Source organism: Eucyclogobius newberryi, unplaced genomic scaffold (assembly GCF_026437365.1).
Source record: "Eucyclogobius newberryi isolate DKJ021-1_F unplaced genomic scaffold, fEucNew1.0.hap1 SCAF_19, whole genome shotgun sequence".
In the NCBI taxonomy this organism is placed as follows: Eukaryota; Metazoa; Chordata; class Actinopteri; order Gobiiformes; family Gobiidae; genus Eucyclogobius; species Eucyclogobius newberryi.
The window spans coordinates 27,242,415-27,264,321 of NW_027315823.1; the positions used below are offsets into that span (position 1 = coordinate 27,242,415).

The 21,907-nt window shown below is 41.6% G+C and overlaps 1 protein-coding gene across 1 annotated transcript in view; it reads right to left on the reverse strand.

The window, feature by feature from the left end:
• The window catches only part of foxj3 (forkhead box J3), a 121,601-nt gene that overhangs the window by 23,233 nt on the left and 76,461 nt on the right, over positions 1–21,907 (reverse strand). The window contains exons 3-5 of the mRNA XM_072452544.1: positions 17,748–17,822; positions 11,540–11,623; positions 6,843–6,944 (exon numbers count right to left, since the gene is read on the reverse strand). Coding sequence (XP_072308645.1) covers positions 6,843–6,944; positions 11,540–11,623; positions 17,748–17,822 — 261 coding nt within the window. The remainder of the gene's footprint in view (positions 1–6,842; positions 6,945–11,539; positions 11,624–17,747; positions 17,823–21,907) is intronic.

Genomic DNA, 21,907 nt, shown 5'->3' on the forward strand with positions numbered 1-21,907 from the left:
ACAATGATGTATTTGACATAACCCCTTAAAACAATCTGAAATCCAAGCACTAATGACTGACAAAACCACAACACACCTTCTACATTTGTTTATCACGCCTCACGCAGACGTTTGCATTGTAACGTATATGTAACGTTTAACATGTATATGCGCGCAGGCAGAGGCACCACAAAATACGTTTAATCTCGCAGGAATGTCGAGTAGTTGTCTTGCTCATCTCTCATTGGCCGTAGCGAGAAGGCGGGAACGGGGAGAGCGACTGGAATAGCCGAGTAGACGGAGAAAAACAGAGGGGATTCCTGTGGCTTGGCTGCGAGCACCTAAAGGGGCCGGGCCTCGTCAAGAACAAGCACCAACGTCTGTAGCTACTGTGATTCTACAGTTGTAGCTTTTATCAGATCAGAATGACTGCGATAAGGCATGAAAGCAGAAATGTGACACTTTCAAAATAACACTGCTACGACTCAAGTTTTAAAAGGGACTCATCATGCCTTTTTCAGCATGTTAGCATTAAACTATGACCATACTAAGTTGATTATCGTTCTACATTTTGTTTGTTGTAAATGGCAATAATGATCTAAAACGGCTTAGTTCTGCAGTTTTCAACAGGAAGTCTTGGACCCGTTTCTATTACTGATAAGAAAAGTCACTCTCCAAAGTAACATTTCACTGTAACAAGCAGCGGATTTTCATTTGCTTGATTTCATTCTTGAAAAGTGGCTATGTGACATTTTAAAACCCTTCATGTATCACTCAAAGTATTCATTTTTAAAATAATCACAACTACGTACAGGGATGTGGGCGGGGATAGGGGGAAGGTGAGCACTCGCACCTCAGTTGCAAGACAATACAGGATTATTCAAACATGCATGGACCAAAATACAACTTTGAATGAACTAATGACGAGGAGACAGTTAGAAGCTCATTAAAGTTAATTTAGTATAATATTTCCTCTTTCAGGTTTTTCAAAGCGGTATAATAAATAAACTCTCATATAGCGGAGTGTTTCTCTAATAATACTGTCTTTTATTACACATTTTTACAAGTCAAATTTCTAGTAGATACGTGGTCCTCCTATTAACGCTAATCTCTATTATATATATCTCAATTTATGAAGTGAAAATATAACGATATGATCCAGGTAAAAAAGTATCACAAAAGTATCACATGGGCTTTCAACTTTCATCAAAAAAAGAAAAAAAAAAAGAAAAAATCCAATTCAAGTTTTGGGTCATCTTTTTTTAAAAACAACTTCATGGGAAATTCCCATACATAACAAAAGTATTAGCTCAATATCTTGCAGTGTTCGATTTGCATTTTCCAGTTGGCGCTCATTATGAGGACGAAACGGTTATGATCCCAAAACGTTAAACTGTTTTGTTGCTGTGCCGTGCTTCATTCTTGTGGTTTGGAGGCATGTGCTGGCAGCGGTCCAGACCCGTCCGCGCTCTACATTAGGGCTCATTTGCCTCAGAGTTGTGAGGAGTCGAGGCCGGCGGCGGCGATCAAAGAGGAGTGGGTCATCCGTCTTACGCCCGGGACCATCGTGCACCTCTCTAACAGGAGCGCGCTTGTCCCGCACTGGAGGAACGGGAGGAGCGCTAGTCCAAACAAGACAATTCACTTACGCAGCACGCAAAGAAGCTACACTAACGGCTACACGTTCAGCGGCTCTCAGATGACAAACGCAAGATTCTGGTGCAGTGTTGTCTGGTCCTGTTGAGGGCGCTATTGCAATTGTACTTTCACCACATCAAAACTGGGACTAAACCAGAATAAAACCCAAAATCAAACCTCGACTAAATCAGGATTAAATAAGGACAATGGGTTCGATTTAAGACCTGAAGTGTTAGCACAGCTTTAAAGACTTCATTTAGGCCCATTTTACACCTGGTCCAGTTCTGTTTGTATAAGCTTAAACCTGGTATTATTGTAAGATAAGATAAGATATTCCTTTATTGTCCCACATGGGGAAATTTCATTGATGCAACGCAGGTAGATACAGAGGTATAGGTAGAGACATAAGTATGGTATTGTGTATTTGCAAAGATGCACAGTGTATGGCTTTTGTTTTGACTGGAATGTGCCGAAGTATGACCTTAAACTTGTCGCTACCAGGCCAAGTTCCATGTCAGATCTGTGAAGAAGTGACCCCCCTCAGTTAAGAATGTGAGGATAAAAACATGTAATTGTATAAATAAATAATTATAAATAATTGTCTGCACTACATATGTATATCTGTACAACTGTAAATTTGTGTAAATATGAAGCCTATTTATATTCTTTTTTTTAATCTGATATCTTAGTTATTCTTATCCTTTAGTAAACTTAAATTGTTCCTCTTTTGACTTATTCATTGTTCATTGTTTTATGTTGCATCAAATCACCAAGAAAAGTTCCTATGTTTGTGAGTTTTGTTCATTGACAGGGGCAATAAGCCCTTTCTGATTCTGATTCTGAAATACACGATGTCAAAGTTTAATGCCAGGACATGAGAGTGTGGAATATTCCCATACACACGGGTGGTAGATCCCCGTAAGAAAAGTTACATGGTGCACCTTTAATGTACATCAAAGCAGCTGGTCCAGTGAACCAGATAAACTCTAGTCCTACACTGAAGAGCAGTTCTGGTATAGTCCTGGTTTAGATCTGGTTAAGATATGATTTAGCCATAGTTTTAGATTTTCTTTGGTCCTTAAAATCATGTCGGTGTAATCCCTCATTCGTCCAGGCGTGTTCCATAGTAGAAAAAGCTTCAGTTGTAGTCATCTGGACTCAGTTTGAAAAAGTAGACGTTTCGACTCTCATCCAAGAGTCATTGTCAATAACAGAATTTAGGTCGAGAACTCCGATATTAATACTGTTCTGTGGTAAGACCCGCCCATTGGGAGGAGCCTTCCTGAAGTAGAAAGAGTTGTTGGTTTCAACAGAAACTCCCCCCTTGTATCTACCGAGCTAGCCTATTCAGAATCTTAATGGGCTGTTAAAACCTCTTTGTCTTAGTGAGACCCTGGCTCAACCACCCTGAGTACCTGATTAGCATCTAAATGTCCTGGTCCTGGTCCTCTACCTTTCCAGGGGTTCAGTAACCCATTATAAATAACAGGAAGATTAAACCTTAGCCCTCCATTTCTGTTTAAAGAAGGTCTTTCTTTTTTAACAAAAATAGCTTCCTTGACTCCTCTTTCAAACCATCTTTTCTCCCTGCTTAAAACCTTCACCTCACCGTCTTCAAACGAGTGATTAGAGGCTTCAAGATGGAGATGCACGGCACTCTGTGGACCTGAACTAGTATTTCTTCTGTGCTGATAAAGCCTCTTGTGTAGAGGCTGTTTCGTCTCACCTATGTAACGTTCTTTACAGCTTTCTTCACTGCATTGGATCGAATAAACTACATTGCTCTGTTTTTGAGTCGGCAATTTGTCCTTTGGGTGAACCAGTTTTTGTCTTAAAATCATGTTTAGTCCCTGGTTTAGTCCCTGGTTTAGTCCCTGCTTTAGTCCCTGCTTTAGTCCCTGCTTTAGTCCCTGCTTTAGTCCCTGCTTTAGTCCCTGCTTTAGTCCCTGCTTTAGTCCCTGCTTTAGTCCCTGCTTTAGTCCCTGCTTTAGTCCCCGCTTTAGTCCCCGCTTTAGTCCCCGCTTTAGTCCCCGCTTTAGTCCCGGTAGTGTAGTTTTTTCCTAACCCTCTTCACTCCTGGCATGTGACTTTCCTCTTCATTAATAAATGTACTGATAAAGCTTATAGTGTTCTCTCTGGTGTTGCACTGCTTTAACCTCAGAACTTCCCTGCTGCGCTCAAACTCCCAATCATTTCTCACCTGCCTTTTCTGCAGCAGCAAATGAATAAGTGACTCTTGTAGGCTGTTTAAAAGTCCTCCAGAGAGCCAACCCCACCGGGCGCACAGATGAGAGCTTAAGGTTAAAAAGCCTATTTAAATTTCAGAGTGAGCGCTACACTCACGGCTAACAGCTAGCGGGTCCCTGTAGCTTTGCTCTGTGAAGTACAAGTGTTTCTAAGCTTGAACACGTTAGAAAAAAGATACAAAGTGCGGACAGCCTCTGCAGCGTAGGAGCTTACAAGTTGTTCAGAGGAATAATGTGGTCGATGGAGCTGGAATTTAATGCAGAAGTAAACTAAACGACTTCAGACTGGATTTTTTAATACACAAGCGTCTACAAAACTTTGATCTGATAAAGTGGACAAACCAGGGCAGTGTAATTAATCCAATCTTAATGGTGATTGCAATTAGTGCGCCAAAGAAAAACACTTATTCTGAATTATAAGAGTGATTCTTTTGCCCCACAAAACCATGCAAGATAGAGGTGGGCAATGTATAAAAATATAATTATATGCAAACATTCAGGATAAATATTGTTAATAAATACATCAAATCTGAAATATTGAAAAAGCTCATTTTAAATCCAAAATTTGGAAAAATAGAAACATGTATTTGTGTACTTTTTTGGGTTATTTTGTCTTTTCAGAGTCTGAAAAAGGAAAATTTCCACTAATAGATTTAAAGACATGTTTCAGCACATTTCTGTTGGATTGAATATTGTCATCAAAAATATAATTAGATTTTTGTCAATATCAGACAAGCCTGGAATCTTGCAAAAAGGATCACACAATATTACAAATAAAGGGAAGTATGTATAATCTTCCACAAAGAAAGTTAGCGTTTGACAGTAAATAACGGTTTCAAATAATTGTGATTTTTGTAAGACTATTTTCCATAATCAAGCAGCCCTGAGTCTAACCATTGTCCAATCCAAATATTGAGCTTTATAATAAATGCCTGGTCTTTTTGGTCCATCTCACGAGTCATATATTTGTTGTATAGTGTAGGTACATACAATAAAACAGCTCTACAAGTGTCACACATCCTACATGCGCGAACACATTTGTCCAAATGAAGCATGAGAAGAACAATGTAACTTGTGTCTGAGAGGAAAGTGAAGCAGTTTGAGCAAAACAGTGTTCAGAAGAGGTGCAAAATAATATAAATTAATGAATACATAATTAAAAAAAAAAAAAAAAAAAAAAAAGCCAAATGGAACAATAATGTTAAACGTCTTGAATTTAATCTGAAATCGTAAAATTAATTATAGCAACTTTCAAAGCAACATTACAACAATAGCTCACTACAATAAGCACATACAACTATTGGGTGTGGCTGTTTAAATCAGCACAACATATCTAATAGAAAAATCATGATCAGTCAATCTGAGGGGGGAAAAAATAGCGATTTGCCATATCAGCCAACCTCATTTTCCATTTTTGAGAAATGAAACAGAAAAACAGCTTCACCAAGTTTAACCAGCCACAAACGCAAAACTAAAATAAACTCAAATATTCTCTAATTACCCCTCAAGAACTGCTGACATTTTTGGTTCTTGAGGTCACACAATCTCCATAAAAAGAACACGAAGCTACCATAGTAACCAATTTGACCAACAGTGAAGAAAACTGCAAATACAATCAAAGCCTTTATAGAAAAAATATTATGCAAAATTCACTTTCTTGTATACAACATACTTTGAGTTGTATTTAGCTTAATTCATGATCGTTTGATGAATCCTGTTTGGCAAGTCCTCTCCCTCTGAACAAAATTGTCCAGATTTGTGACGTCATAGGTAGTGCTCAGAATGCTTTTGTGTTGTTTTTAAGTCTGTGACGTCATAGGTAGTGCTCAGAATGCTTTTGTGTCGTTTTTAAGTCTGTGACGTCATAGGTAGTGCTCAGAGTGCTTTTGTGTTGTTTTTAAGTCTGTGACGTCATAGGTAGTGCTCAGAGTGCTTTTGTGTTGTTTTTAAGTCTGTGACGTCATAGGTAGTGCTCAGAGTGCTTTTGTGTTGTTTTTAAGTCTGTGACGTCATAGGTAGTGCTCAGAATGCTTTTGTGTCGTTTTTAAGTCCATAAATCATCGGCAGATTAATCCTGCCCATCAAATTGCGTTGATTACAACTACGTGCTTACATTAGCATATCAGGGGCAAGCTAGCGTTTGTATCATCTCCCCTTTGTAACCTCCTGTGCAGCCAGGAGACGGCGCTCTAACTCAATTACTTATGAGAGAAATTTTTGACTGAGAGTCATGGGAACAATTTTTAAAAGTTCTGAATCAAAGAGCGCGTGAGGTGAGTCGTAAAAATGACTAAATTTCGCCTCGCAGCCAATCAGAGGGCTGGTTTCAGCTTTTACTTCCGGGTTGACGAGAATTAAATACTTTATATTTAGATTCAGACAGCGCAGCGGTCTAGTTTTTGTAATAAAGTACTGCTTTTACAAGATACTCTGAGGGAAAAATGTACTCATTTACAAACAAAAAAAGCTGGAGTATCCCAGCTTTAAAGCCTAATAACAATACAAAAAAATGCAGAATGTTTGTCCTTTAAAACATCCATTCTACCTCCATCATGCAACTGCCCTGTGTACGTGTATGGAGCCAGCTTTAGGCGAGTTTGCAGTGTTACTCCTCTCCTACGCTGCAGTGCCCTCTCTCTGCAGGGAGGGGGCAGTGCTGGAGGAGGGGTCAGGGAGCAGCGCATATAGCCAACTGTGTGGAGCTGCGTGGTGCTGCGTGGAGCTTTGTGGAGTTGTGTGGAGCTGCGTGGTGCTGCGTGGAGCTTTGTGGAGCTTTGTGGAGCTTTGTGCAGCTGTGTGGAGCTGTGTGGAGCTGTGCGGTGTTGTGCGGTGCTGTGCTGTGTGGAGCTTTGTGGTGCTGCGTGGAGCTTTGTGGAGCTGTTTGGAGCTGTGCGGTGTTGAGCGGTGCTGTGCAGTGCTGTGTGGAGCTTTGTGGTGCTGCATGGAGCTTTGTGGTGCTGTGTGGAGCTGTTCTAGTACCTTATTAGTCACAGTGTTGATTGCCAGCGTTGGAGAGGCACTTCCAGAGATCATACACTCCATCCCCAAAGAGTCGGACTCCAGGCTGTATGGAGTGGAGGCCTGTGGGGGCGACGAGGAGAGAGAGAGGGAGAGATGAATTAGTGCTGGGATACACTGAATAAAACTGAATACACAGGTGTGGGATTACAGGAAACACACGTATATAAAATCATTGGGTTCTCAGTCATTAAGACAACACCAAATGACTGCACAAGCATGACTGACGTGAAACAGTCATAACATTTTGTTATAGCTAAATCTTTACATGCTTGCATTTTATGTGTTTCCCTTGATTTAGAATAAATAAGATGAGGGCTGTGCATGTGGTCAAATTTTAAATGAGATTGAGATTCAGCCATTTTTTTATTGTCAATGTTGAGTTTTTTTAATGGAGTGTATACAGCCAATCGTTTGTCAGTAAAAGCATGTAGTTTGGGGCAGACCTTAGAGGAAGAAATGTGACTATGTTTTGTGTTAAAAGGCACTGATTAAAAGCCATGTTCAGGAAATGAATACGGAAATATACAATGAATAAAAAAAAAATCATGATTCAATATGAGGAAAAATGTATTAAAGATTAAAATGATATTTAAGTAAGCTCAACAACTTTGGCCGTAAAGTCAGCCACTCTTCCCACGTTAAAATCCTAATCCTGAGGGTGAAGAGGCAAGTACCGGGGTAAAATCATAGACAACGCTGGGCATTTCTGTGTTTGCTTATTCCTCCCCTGCGTGGCTTTTTACCCAGGATGCTGTAGTTTCCCTCATTAACCTGAAATATGCATAGAATACTAAGCTAATTGCCATTGGACAAAACCGTTCATCACTAGCAAGCCCTGTGGACCAGAATTCTACACATTCGTACAGTAAATAACCGCACATCGGCACCGGATGAATTGTGCTGTATTGTGTGCGAGAGCAGCCCCGCCTCTATGTAGGTCACATGTGAAGTGTGCATTTAAAGAAAGGAGACAGCCTCAGCTTCACCTTCAGAGTCTACACGTCAACACGCCGGCTCTGCGCCTCCCGCATTCACCCACTGTTACTGCGGATAAGTGTCTCCAGCCCCAATCTGCTTACTGCGAGAGGATTGGCTGCCAACAAAACCGTTTTTAATTCATGATAAACATAAATGAGATTTCACAAACTCTCAATTTCACCGTCTCCTAATGGGAAGCCTGTAGGCAGATGGAGAGAGGGGGAGGGGCAGAGCGAGGGGGCTTCTTCCCACAATAGACAGTCGGCTCACGCTGCACATTCTTTTATGTTATGACTAGAGCGGCGTGAGACATCAAAACACCGTGCAATATAGAGACGCATTTGAATATGAGGGTATAAGGTGACTTAAGGTCCCAGTTAAACGTAAACATTACAGAAGGATAGACGCAAAAAGCACACGGCGTTCACTCAAAAATGTCTTTTTTTGAACTGGTAACGCAACAAAGGAAATGAAAAAAGGCGATGCTGTTGCACTGCACATTTCACAAACTTTGCAGCGATGTTTTGACCAATTCCCAACGGCCACCGGGATTTCTGCCACCGCCAGAATGCATTTTCCATGGTTACTGCTAATCGGGGCTGCAGCTATTGAAAAAAGCATTGTATTTTGATAATCGTAAGCGTTATTTGAACTATACAGACTCTAAAACTTGGGCAAAAAGACCTTTTATAACAAAGACAACGGTATTATTAAATCCACATCTTTTCTGTATCTAAAAGCCTTCTGTCACCATATTTAAGTCTCACTCTACAATAGAAATAACCGCTTGATTATTCGACGAAGCGAAAAATAACTATATTGACTGCCAACAAAATCGTTAGTTACAGCCCGACTTATGTTTAAAATGTGCACTTTTATAACAGCTGTAAAAAACACAAACCGCAATTGCAATGTTCATCAGAAAAGAGAAATTTGATTGGACACATCATATTTACTGTATCATGCCAGCAAAATCTAAGTGAAACTGGCCTAGTTCACAGTACAGTTTTTCTGACTGTAATTTTCCCCCTCAAAATTTGATTCATGTTCGTTTTAAAACTGCATATATTGGGGCTTAGTAGTCCACTAGTCAAACCATTATTTCTATTGCACAATGAGACTTTTAAAATACATTATCACCCAAATAAACATGGTGATTGAAGGCTTTTTAGATAGAGAATATTTACTTGATAATGTCAATGTCTTTGTTATAAAAATGTCTTGTTTGTATGTCTTTTAGAGTCTGCAGTCCAGAAAATGACTGATTATTTTTTATGATTATTTACAGCCTTAATGTTTTAATGTTTATGCAACTCGTGTGTATTTAAGAAAGCTATAACAAAACCACTGTATTTTTAATTGCATCATAATCCATGTCAAATCAGTAGGTTGCGGCTAAACAGCAGTTTCACAGTCTGAGCTTTTGTGTTTTTGTCAAACCCGACAGCAGCAGATTCTTTACATTTTCATCTCGATATCACCCAGGGGTTTAAGAGACGCGCAACACTCGGCAGTGGTTTGACGCTCGAGGGCAAACGCGTTAAAAGCGTGTAGACATGCAAGCGTAGCGTCTGAGCGTAGTGTCTGAGCGTAGCATCTGAGCGTAGCGTCTGAGCGTAGCATCTGAGCGTAGCGTCCCCGAGCGTAGCGTCTTAGTGTAGCGTTTGAGGGTCTCCGAGCGTAGCGTCTTCGAGCATAGCGTCTGAGCGTAGCGTCTGAGCGTAGTCTCCGAGCGTAGCGTCTGAGCGTAGCCGTAGCACCTCTGAGCGTGCTTTGGTGAAGAGCGATGCAGCCAGCTCCTGCGACTCCAGCCTGTGGTCAGTGACGGCAGAGCTACAGAAGCAGACGGGAGACCTCTGCGTGGCGAGATGCCCATGGGCCAGGTCAATCCCAGGCCCTCACAGACCCGCGCCGGGCTAAACTCATCCATTATTAACGACGGAAAGCTGCAGCTCAGAGCAGCCTCGATGGCGCACACAGCTGAGCATTAATTGATGTTGGTTTAAAATAAAAAATAAATAAAACAACGAGCCCAGTGTGTGTGTGTGTGTGTGTGTGTGTGTGTGGATGTATGTAATGGCAGCCCGGGGCTAAGTTTATTATTAAAGGAGCTCACTTCATGACGAGGGAAATGAAGCAGCGTGGACAAAGTGGATGAAGTCAGATATGTAGAAGTCCTACTGGGTCTGTGACTGCATGTGGTCAAGAACGAGGAAGGAAGGACACAGTTTAGAGAGGAAAAGTTGAGTAAGTGAAAGTTTCACGGATTAAACTACGGCTGGTCGTGGGTTTATTGTTTCTAAAGGAAGCAACGAGCGCTTTGTACTTTGCCTTTGTATAAATGCGGTGTTTGCCACTGACGTCTCACTGTGCAGTCCACGCAGATATTGGGGCTTTTGAACGGCTTTGCATGACTTTTGACTGGCAAAGACCTTCATCAAAGTGAGGACTAAAAGCTCAAAATCACATAAACTTAATTCATCTTTATTGCAGTATCATTAGTATACACAGGGAAAGATTCAGACACTTAAAAACCACATTTTTACTGTTAGACGGTTTAGAAGTCCATTATGTTTGACCTGTGTGCTAATCACCAATGCTAATCGTTCATTAGCCTTTTCTACACAACTGGCTACAACAAAGCCACAATTGCATTTGAAATGCAGCTGTGCTTTTGTCCAGAGTCATCTGTTGTTGTATAAACGTCAGCACCACAGCTGACAGTGAAGATTAACACTGGTATTTGAGCAGTTTATGCACATTTCCTTTGGCGTTCACATTTGTTCGCATTAGCGCCCTGAAACAAGATGGCGGTCAGGTCAGGTGTCTGGCATTAACCAATGTATTAAAACAAACTCAAAAAGAGCAAAAAACAATGTGTATAGTCCAGTTTACAATTTTAACTACACCCAAGACATTTACAGTCACACTTTAGCACATTCCTGATGCTTTGTGAAAATATCAGATTATTGCTATCAAGATAATGCAAAACTAAATATGTTCCGAGTTATTGATTGGTACCAATATCGCCACCAGCTACGTCTAGACAAACGATTATTTCTAAAGTGGCTTAGAATGTTTTTAATATAAAATTAAGTTAAATGTGAAACATACTACATAGAGGCATCTTGAGGCATCATTAAAAATAGCCAAATATATATTCTCCTGGTAAATTAGATTTATCACAGGTACTGTCATTATTATAAAACCTGATCAACAGCAACTGGCATGTGTTATAGTCGTTATAGTCCATTTGTGCTGCAGAAAACGATTATTAATACGATTATTACAGTTGACTGGACACGATTATTCGGGCCTTTTTTAAAAAAGGAAATATTATATATATATATATATATATATATATATATATATATACACTTTTTAACAATGAGCTCACGATTAACGGCGTCCAAGACTGTGAATGTGCAAAAGATCAACAGTTCAGACAATACAATACAACATACATCTTCTGTTCGCAGGCGTCTGAACAGGGTGAGCAGGTCTTATACACAATACCGTCCAAAAAAACAAACATTTCCTTGTCAACATCATCTATTTGCAAGCCATAAATCTTGTAGCACTTTGAGTAACTGCATGGTTGAAAAGAAGGAGGAAGTAGTAGACAAAGTATACAAAGTAACAGTGGAAGAGGTGGCGGAGGAGGGGGGGATACTCACTCGTTCTCCGGAGCGTGGCCTCTTCTTGGGTCGTGTGGGCAGAGAGTCTTCTTTTGGGTTGGTGTCAATGGCCCAATAAGAACCCTGCGAGAACAGACAAGGGAATGGGTCAAACCAAATGGAAAACTCAGAAATACTACTTGAGATTATTCTTTGATTGAATAACGCCTATTGACGCGGTAAAAGTGTGCGTTTGTGCTATCTAGAGTTGTCAAAAGTATTTTAAATAAGATACTGATCAATACTAAAACTAGTGCCAAAAGTAGATACTCGTTTGAAGTATTGATACTGGAAACAAAAGTACATAAAGGGGACAAAATTGGACCTTTGCAGAACAGTTTTAGAAATGATTTTGAGCTTGAACTATTATAAGATGAAATGGTAACGTAAAAAGGTACTATTATTGAGTTTTGATGTCTATTATTTAAAAAAAAGGTTTTGTTTTGTTGTTTTTTGTCAGTTTTTCAGTCATGTCCAACTTACCGTATTTTCCGTACTATAAAGCGCATGTAAAAGTCTTTAACGTCCTCAAAAGCCGTCCGTGCGCTTAATAGTCCGGTGCGCATAATATATGGTTTATTTCTGGTTGTGCTTACTGACCGCGAAGATATTTTGTGTGGTACATGGTGTATAAAGAAGATTTGGGACACGAGACGCCGATTGCGCAACTATATTTACAGTACTCCGGAACCGGAAGTCCCAACAACATATTTGCAAAGTATTCTGGGAATAGTAGTCTATCTGCACGCGGCACACGCTACACTTTGTCAAAACGTGAACAACACTTTCAGTCAGGCACAACGCAGACACCTACCGGTGATGGCCCAAGATGGCTGCTGCCTAGAGACCATTGGAACTCTTATATTATGCACTTACGGGCTAAATTATCAGTCAACTGTGGGAATCAAAAGGCCGGAATCATCACTGAACTTCCGCGTGGATCCGAGATGCGGGATCACATGACTAAAGAGATTTTAGCACGGAGCACTATCGGCGCTTTGGCTGCTTTTACCTTTATGCGCCCCAGCAGACATTAAACCGGGACACGGGACGTAAACAATCGGGGCTGTCCCAGGTAAATCGGGACGTCAGGTCATAGCTATGCAGGATGTACTTCGGCGCATTTGAAGGATTTGATGACGAGGAATGAACTGAAAAAGTGAGTGTATTGTGTTGTATTTTACGTGTTGCAACTGAACGAGGCTGGGAGTTGTTGTGAATACGCTAACGTGTCTTTTAGCGGTAGCAGAGTGTGTTCTGTGTTTGTATTTTACGTGTTTACAAGTGATCTTGTCTGAGAATTGATTTGGATATGCTAACGTGTCTGTTAGCGATAGCAGTGTGTTTTGATGTTGAACAATGTTGATCTGAATGAGTTGAACGCGTTTCATAAAGCTCAACTGACTCCGACTTATCCGTCTGTTTATTTATCTTTTGCGCTTTATCGTCCGGTGCGCTTTATGTATGGACCAGTACACATGGTACACAGATAGCTGATGGTGCGCTTAATAATCCGGTGCGCTTTTTCGTGCGCAAAATATGGTAATAGAGATATTTAAATCTAATCCTCCGTCAGTACCATGTAGTTTAGGACAGAGTTTGGGCTTTGGAGAAAGATATTGAGCTTGAGTGTGTTAAATTATCTTTTAATGATCATGAAATCAATGCTGGAAGCCACTTTAAGTCTATTAATGAAAACAAAATGAAAATATTATCAGAAAATGTATTTTATCCCCTTGCATTACTACCCAGCCCTACTAGGGATTTTTGAACATAGAACTAATACACAAATATTCCTGATGTCACCAATACCAATTTTGTTACCCCTAAAAATATTCTTATAAAATCTAAATGTACAAGAGCACTAAAGCCAGTGGTTTAGTATTAATTTTAAAGGCATTGTTTGAGTCACACAAGAAGGAAAACACATTCATTCCAACCTTCACTAGTTTCGATATCTACAGTTTTTTGAATTTCATGTGGGATTGGTCCGTGCAGTTTTTGCCTTTCCGCTGAGATGTGTTGCAGGAGGTAAATACTAAGCTTTTCCTGGAGCAGTATTTCCTCTGCCTCGGGTCCACTCTGTCCAATTTCCCCCCCTTAAACCAGGAAAAAACAGGGAAAAGCAGGTGTACGGGGCTGCGATGGAGGCTAATCTCGAGAAAGAGAGTTGGTAGACCTGCTTTGGGGGCCACAACAGGCAATTCAAACACCACCACCACCACCACCACCACCACCAGGCTGCATTATTTATCTTTGCATTTAATTTATTTTTCAATGGTCCGTCTCCTCCTTCCTCCAGAAGCTCACACCGTTGTTAAAAATTAGATTCTCACCCTGAGGCGCGCAAGTTTGGGATTCACTTTTTAATATTTCACACGACCCCTGATAAAATCTCAATTGTCAGGACATAGCGAGATCAGGACCTTTAAAATTACTTCCTTAGCTGAGAGAATAATTGATAATTCTGCACAAAAGCCGGGCAGCAGAAGCGAAACCGGGAGTGCAAGTGTCTGCAAATGAAGACTGGCGCACAATGCACTTCCCTTGTTATAGCTAGTTCTTCCATTAATATATATATATATATATTTTTTTTTTTTTACTGGCGGAATAAAAAGTCAGCGCTGGCCTATATTTGTCCTGGGGTTAAAATTATACGTTTTAATATGAGGCTGGCTTTGAGGTCAATTAACATGTTCCTCTGAGGCTGGAATAATCGCAGCACAATTAAGCAAAGATGAAGAAACAACTTGTAGAGAAAGAAAGCAGAAAGATACGGCTCATTATATCGAGCGCAAAAGGACAAGATGATGATATGCAAGCGGGGGAAATGTATGGATTTTAAGGGTTAAATGCAAAGCTCGCGTTACAAACTAAAGGTAGGGAAAGCCATTTTATTCAGAGAGACATTTCTTTTAATTAGGAAGGAAGAAGTCTTAAAGTTAAACCTCTTGGGAGAGCAGTTTGTGCGATTCCCGACACCCACCCCCAGAGACCCAGCAAGGGAAAAACACATGAAAACTCTTTGAATTATTCACAAATGTATGCCGCGGTGTAGGAGAGGATGCCAGCCGGAGTGTGTCCACAGTAACAGGGCAACAGCAGAACAACAGATTCATAAAACAAAGGAGGTCGTAAAGACATTTGATGCTAAATCAACTTTTAATAGCTTTTAACCATGTCATAACCCTTTCTCCTCCACATTTACCTCTCACAGTTGAATTTGGAGGGATTCATGTAAGTTTGAGGAATCTTTGTTCTCCCCGTTTCCACCCACCCCACATACACGCCCACTGCTCTCTTGCCCTGTTTAGTTTTCTTTCAGCGCTGCCCGTGGAAATCCTGGGAGCCAAAGAGGCAGAAGGAAATCAGAAACGTATCTCTAAGTTGCTTTAGATCAGGGAAGTCAAAACTGTGGCCCGAGAGCCAAATGTGGCCCTCAGACATATATTTTTTGTCCTTCGGTGTCCTGCTAAATTGCCCCAAATAACCAAAAGTATTACTTTTTACTGTCAAATTGGAAATATTCCAATATCATAACCTAAACAGCAAACATTTTGATGTTATACACCCATGATATCAATGTTCCAAGCCTTATTAAAGGTTTTGGCTCATCAAACTTTCATAAAATGATGTGAACATTTTTGATGATTCACTACATTGTCATGTCTTCCTCACCTCTGTATGTGTTTCAAAATCTGGCCATCTGTGAAAAATGTTTGGACACCCCTGCTTTAGATAATATTGTTATTTAATAAAATAATGAACATGGGTGTCATAGATTATAACTACAGACAAAAGTGAGTTGGTCAACATAAGTACTTTCCCTTTAAGAGAGCAAATACTGTAGTTAAAATAGTGATATCATTAGAGAGGGAACTGGGAGGAATCCATTATGATGCATCAGTCTCAAGATCATTCAAATGTGTCCTCTTCAGACCCTTCAATGCTGCTGGGACAATGGAGACCATCTCCAGACCTTGAGCCAGGTTTGAGCACAACTACTGCACCTTAGCTGGAGGATTTGACCTATAACACTGCATGTTTTAAGTTCATGAGGGAAAACCACCCAGACAGAGGGATTTGTTTTCATTAAGTTGGTCACATATTAGAGAAATGGCACTCTATTAGAGGAATGAAAGTCAATTAAGAATATTTTTTGTAATTGACAAACGCAATAAATGTAATTACGATTTAAACTAAATTAACTGCACAGCCCTACTTCAAATAGTTGATTTGAAATGCAGCAACACTCTCAACTTCTTGACATCCTGGCCTGACTCTGACGGTCGACATCCAGCGCAGAAAAAAAAAAGTGCGCAACGGCCGTCTCGCCAATTAAACGTAGATTAATAAATGTAATCTTTCTTCCTGAGGTGCTTGACTGGCTGGTGCTGTCATCTCTCGCGGATCTGAACAGGAGACAGGCAGCCTATCCCCTATCCCCTATCTCCTCCAAGCAGCAGCGGCGGCCTGCCACATTACAATATTGATGCAACATATCAAGAGCAGCGAGCGCCTCTTTGAAGTTGTCTTGGGGGGGGGGGGGGGGGGGGGGGGAATTCCAAATAAACATTAAGGATGCGAGCGTGTTGGCCATGCATTTGGAATGGGATCCATACTGCAATAGATTATTTTCTATTTAGTGGAGCAGCTCCCAGGAGTGTCAATATCAGAGGATTACAGCAAAACATGAAATTAGCATTCACTCCCCATATCCGCGACGCTACCTCTGCTCCGCATGCGAGTTTGTGTGTGCGTAATTATTTGTGGGCTTGCCTTAGCATATGTAGCGTATGCTCTGACAGGAGGAGATCTGGGTTAGGCTACATATGGTGAGACCTACACACACAAACACACACAAACACACGAGCCATGTATAAGTCTAAATATAGGCCCCGGCATCGCGAGCGCCGCACTGGATCAGGGGATGTGCTACTTATCAGGTTGATGTCGCGGGAGATTGTGGGTTAAATGATGCTGAAAGAAAGCAACTGTGGGCTCTCCAACTGAGACTCAAATGTCAAATTAACATGTTGGAGCGCGTGTCCTTTTGCAGGAGAAATAACACAAGTGACGGGGGGAGCTGAGCGCAGCACAAAGACTACGCATTATTGCTCCCAGTCCCAGCATCCTTCACAGCTCAAGGTGAAAACTTCGCAAATGACTTGTGCCGTTTAAGATGAAAAAGTCAATGGCACTTTGTTTTAAAACGTTTTTTGCTATAGTGGTAAAAAGGCGCCACTGACAAAACAATTCAGTGGGAGGTTGAGAATAGATTACGAGCATGCCATGCGTTTCCAGACTAAAAAAGCTGGCACGCATTCAAAGGTAACATTTTTCTAAGATTGAGTGTGAGGCAAAACACTGTGTGATTACAGCCAAGGAACTGCTACAAACACTATAGTCAATTAGGCTTTAATGCTTTTATAACAAAAGCCCAACATTTCCTTTACATTGGAGACCTTGGCTGCCTGCCATGATCTAATTAGCCCCTGTCATTGTCTAAAGGAAGTCAATAAATACATTCAAGCTCTGAAAAGTGGAGGTTTGTGACAGCAAACAGGGGCTCAGTGAAAAAACTAACATGGAGGATGGTAATTAGATCCTCGTCAACAGCTTAAAATTGTGTCATTGGGCAAGACATTTCACTTCATAAATATGCAGATACGCAGATGATCAAAATATCTGTAATATTATGAATGTTTCAATGTTTCAATGCTGCTATAAAACAAAATGAAACAAATGAATAAGAGTGTATGTTTAAGACTTCCAAATATTGGTGTAAAGTGACATTTCTGCACTTTTGAGGGTAATTTACAATAATTTCAGAATGTTTTACCTCAGACATGTTTTAGCACATTTGTGTTGAATGGACATAATATCGGCTGAGATTTATTTTCATCGGCATCGCTCGCCACTAAAAACTCAAAAAAAAAGAGTTTCACAGTGACCTGCTTTATATTACGTTTTCCAAATCCTTTTCATCACCAGTTGTTTACACAGTAATTTAAAGTAGTATGTACCACAACATGCGCTAACTTCATGAATTACTAATGGCTGCTTTGCATAAACACATGAGTTGTCAGATAAATATCAGTACTGCAACCCAAAGTACTATTGATTAAGTGATGTAAGAATATACCAATTTTATGCAGTTATCTGTATGTAAATGATACTGGGAACAGAAAGTAGAAGTCAGTCTCACCTTTCCGGGGTCGTCTTTGGAGCGAGGCACTTTGAGAAAACACTTGTTCAGTGACAGATTGTGCCGTATCGAGTTCTGTGGAGACAAAACAGACACGGATCATGATGCGAGCGGTCGTACGTCAACATCAGATTACACCAACAAATCTAAACGTGGAGAATTTGGTGAACAATATTGGGCCGGTTCTGTGTCTTCCAGCTCTGGATTACACTATTTATGTACTACATGTGGAAACTCAATCCATGCCAGTGAGTAGCAACGTATTTCATCAACGTCCATCGGCGACGGGCATTCGAGTTGAACAAAAACGGATCAGATTCAACCGTGTACCAAAAATAGGAGCCAGGAGGGATCCCATGGTGGGACGAGTCGAGATGCCAGGCAGTAATATTAATTAATGCTACGGCGCGCTTCCGAGGGGGCTACAGATAAATTATGCAGATGATGGGGAAAGTTAACTCATTACAAGCTACTCCAGCGACGTGAAGAGGGTGGGACGGTGCAGATTTGGGTGCAGAAAAAAGTGGGAAGCAAGTAGCCACTCTGGGTTTCGATACGGTGATGCTCGAAAGCGGGGTTAACCAGCCGTAGTGAGATGGAGTCGGGCCAGGCAAGAGCCATCCACACGGCACAACTCTCCACTTTATGGAGTGGTGTTGACAGATGGCCACACTAAAAAGGCAGTGGGATTCTCTGATGAGCACGTTGGAGAGAACGAAAGAGAGAGAGGGGTGAGGAGATGAAGAGGAGAGAGAAAAGTGGGATGGAGAGGAGGGGGAGGGGGAGAGGAGAGGGAGAAGACAGTATATGCAGAGAGGAGAGAAAGAGAAGAGAGGAAGAGGGATGGAGTGTGTGCAGAGAGAGAGAGAAGAGGAGAAGGAAAAAAAGAGAGGAAAAGAGCGGGATGGGAGAGGGAGAGGAGAGGGCGAAGACAGAATGTGCAGAGAGGAGAGAGAGAGAGAGAAGAGAAGAGAGGAAAAAGCAGAAGAGGGATGGAGAGGGAGAAAGGAGAGTGTGCAGAGAGAGAAAGATGAGGAGATGAGAAAAAGAGAGGAAAAGAGCGGGATGGAGAGGGAGGAAAGGGAAGAGGGAGAAGACGGAATGTGCAGAGAGGAGAGAGAGAAGGAAAAGAGCGGAAGAGGGATGGAGTGGGAGAAAGGAGTGTGTGCAGAGAAAGAAAGAAGAGCAGACGGGAAGAAGAAAGGAAAAGAGCGGGATGAGAGGGAGGGAAGGGAAGAGGAGAGTGAGAGGACAGTATGTGCAGAGAGGAGAGAAGGAAAAGAGCGGAAGAGGGATGGAGTGGGAGAAAGGAGTGTGAGAAAGAAGAGGAGACGAGAAAAAGAGAGGAAAAGAGTAGGATGGAGAGGGAGGAAAGGGAAGAGGGAGAGGAGAGAGAGAGCGGAAGAGGCATGGAGAGGGAGAAAGGAGAGTGTGCAGAGAGAGAAAGAAGAGGAGAAGGGAAAGAGAAGAGAGGAAAAGAGATGAGAAGGGGAAAGGACACTGAAAAGAGTGTGCAGAGAGTATGTGCAGAGAGAAGAGAGACAAAGTGAGAGAAGAGGGATGGAGAGGGAGAAAGGTGTGCAGTGAGAGAAAGCGACAGAGAGAAGAGAGAGTAAAGGAGAGAGAGAGGAATTACAAAGATGAGAGAGACAGGAGGATAAAGAGAGGAGAGGGAGAGTCAAATTATGAGAGAGGGGGACAACAAGAGCGAAACAGTGGAATCCGAGAGGAAAGGAGCGTGTCAGAGAGAAGTGAGAGAAAAGACTGTCGTAGAGAGAACAGGAGGAGAGAGAGAGAAAAGAGGAGGTAAACAAAGGAAGCAAAAGGAGGGAGTGAGAACAAGAGGGAGAGCGAGTGAGAGGCAAAGAGAGAGACCCGGATGCTGAGACGGGAGCGGCTCGTTCGACACTGTGGGCAATTCTCCCACAGGAGGGACTGTAATGACAGGCTCGTTGTAACGCTGTCACTCACTGCTCAAATCAGCTGGAGACGCCAATGCAATCGCCAACACTGAAGCGGAAGGGAAGCTCGGTCAAACGATTCGGTTTGCAAGTGACGAAAGGTACAGGGATTTATCGTTACGGAGAGTCGTCACAAGGTATAAACTGTGGGCGGGATCGCGACGACGCAGTTGTATTTGTGATTCGTCTTGGTTTGGTCTTTTGACAACATTTGGATATGTACGGTACCATTTGTCGTCGACGTACTGAACTTCCACGAATTGATAAAGGTGCTCAGCGATTGAACCTGGGTACTGGGCTGCGAGTGATGCGTTGGTAAAAAAAAAAGTATTGCGGTGAGATCAACTGCCACATCGTTCCCAAAGTGTCGCTGGCTTTAGAGACAATATGAACCTATTACACGTGCATGAATTGTGATCAAATCTACATTGTGTACCTGCTCGTTTTTTTTTTCTAGTGAAGTGAAATATGGATACTCTGTGATGATATAGAACGCATTTCGAACTTTGCCACAACCGTTTTACCAGGACCAAGATACAGTAGAAACAAAGACCGTTGTCAGTAGGGCTGAGATAATCGATGTATTGCTTATGATATTCTACGATCTATCATTATTTTTTAAACATTTTTCTTGGGTAAACCACGACCTGCACAAACTCGAATGAATGAAATACACCCATTTAAATCGTCAAAACAGTCCAAAATGTCAAATGTTTCGCGTCAACAGTTGTCCTTTCTTTAAACAAGCAACACAATTGTAGTGCGGTCTCAAATAATTTGTGAAATTATACCAAAAATGACTCATGGCGACAGCAGCCCACGATACTGTATCACCAAATTTAGCATCGCGATATAAATCGATATTTCAATATGTTGGCACGCCCCTAATAGTCAGCATTATAAATTGAACTTCTCATGGGATCACAACCCAACCTAACAGAACATTTAAACACATGACCTACAGGTGACCTCTGTATGACGAAACAGTCATTCACTGTTAACACAACTTCCACTTTTTTAAAATGCACCACGTAACTTTTCTCTTTGCAGACCGCCAACAGTTAGAAACGACTCGATCGAGACAATAACACGGAGCCAAAAAGTCACACGAGTTCAGATGAATAAACCAATGGCACTGAACGACCGCGCACGGTGGACGGCGACAAAGATCTTAGTTTAGCCCGCGCTTACGCCACTTTAAAAACATGTCTGACAGGCAAACCTTCGAGTTACTGTAAAACGACACAGACACACAGACACACACACACGCTCTCTTTGTGCGACTAAGTGTTCTGTGGCCGTGGATGCAGAGTTGCGCATAGAAGTGGCTCTGTCCATTAACGGCCGTGCACTGGGTCTAAATCATTGATACCGTCGGGCCAGTCAGGGCTCGCTACATTAGAGGTTTACTTTTTAATGAACTCTCTGCTGCCAGCGTTTCGCCGACAGGCCATGCCACGTCGCGCACTACGACTGACGCGCGGTTGGAAGAGTGTATACATTTTAAAAAACAATTACACACGCGTCATTCGTGGTAGGGAAGAGAAAAGTTGCCGTACGGCGGGGTGGGGAAGTGCGCAGATCTGATGACTGTGACGGCGTTTGCGCTTGATGAATCGCCGGAGCTTTGCTGAGTGGAGAAGTGTGGGCAGCGTGAGGCGAGATGGGCACATGAAGAATTAGGGCCAATTAATGCTGAATATACAAGCGATATGTCAACAGCTGGACAGACGCGCTTAGCATTTAGGATGAAATGTGCGAATGCAATGGAAATCAACAAACCCCTTGCATACTTTCGTGTACGCGTTGTCATTTTATGCTTATTTGGTCATCTTTCAAAAGCAGCACAGGAGAGAATGACCTTGACTAAAATGAAGGTTCCTCTTCACGCAAAGGAAAATACTACTCTTTCGTCCAAGGCTGGGCAATAATCACATTTTTAAAGATCAAGATTTGCTCATTTGTTGTCGGCTTGGCTCTTTTTAATCCAGGGGTTCAGCAGCCAGTCGACAAAAGCATGTGTTTTGGAGCAGAATTCAGTATTTAAGAAAAATATTTAAAGCCATTTATACTTGACAAAAAAAGGAATAAAAAATGTGATTTGTGATTGTCATTTTATTAGTTGTTGTTTTGCCCTGCCCCGTTTGAGGACACTGTTATTTTGGGTATTACACATCAGTTATATAAACATTATATATA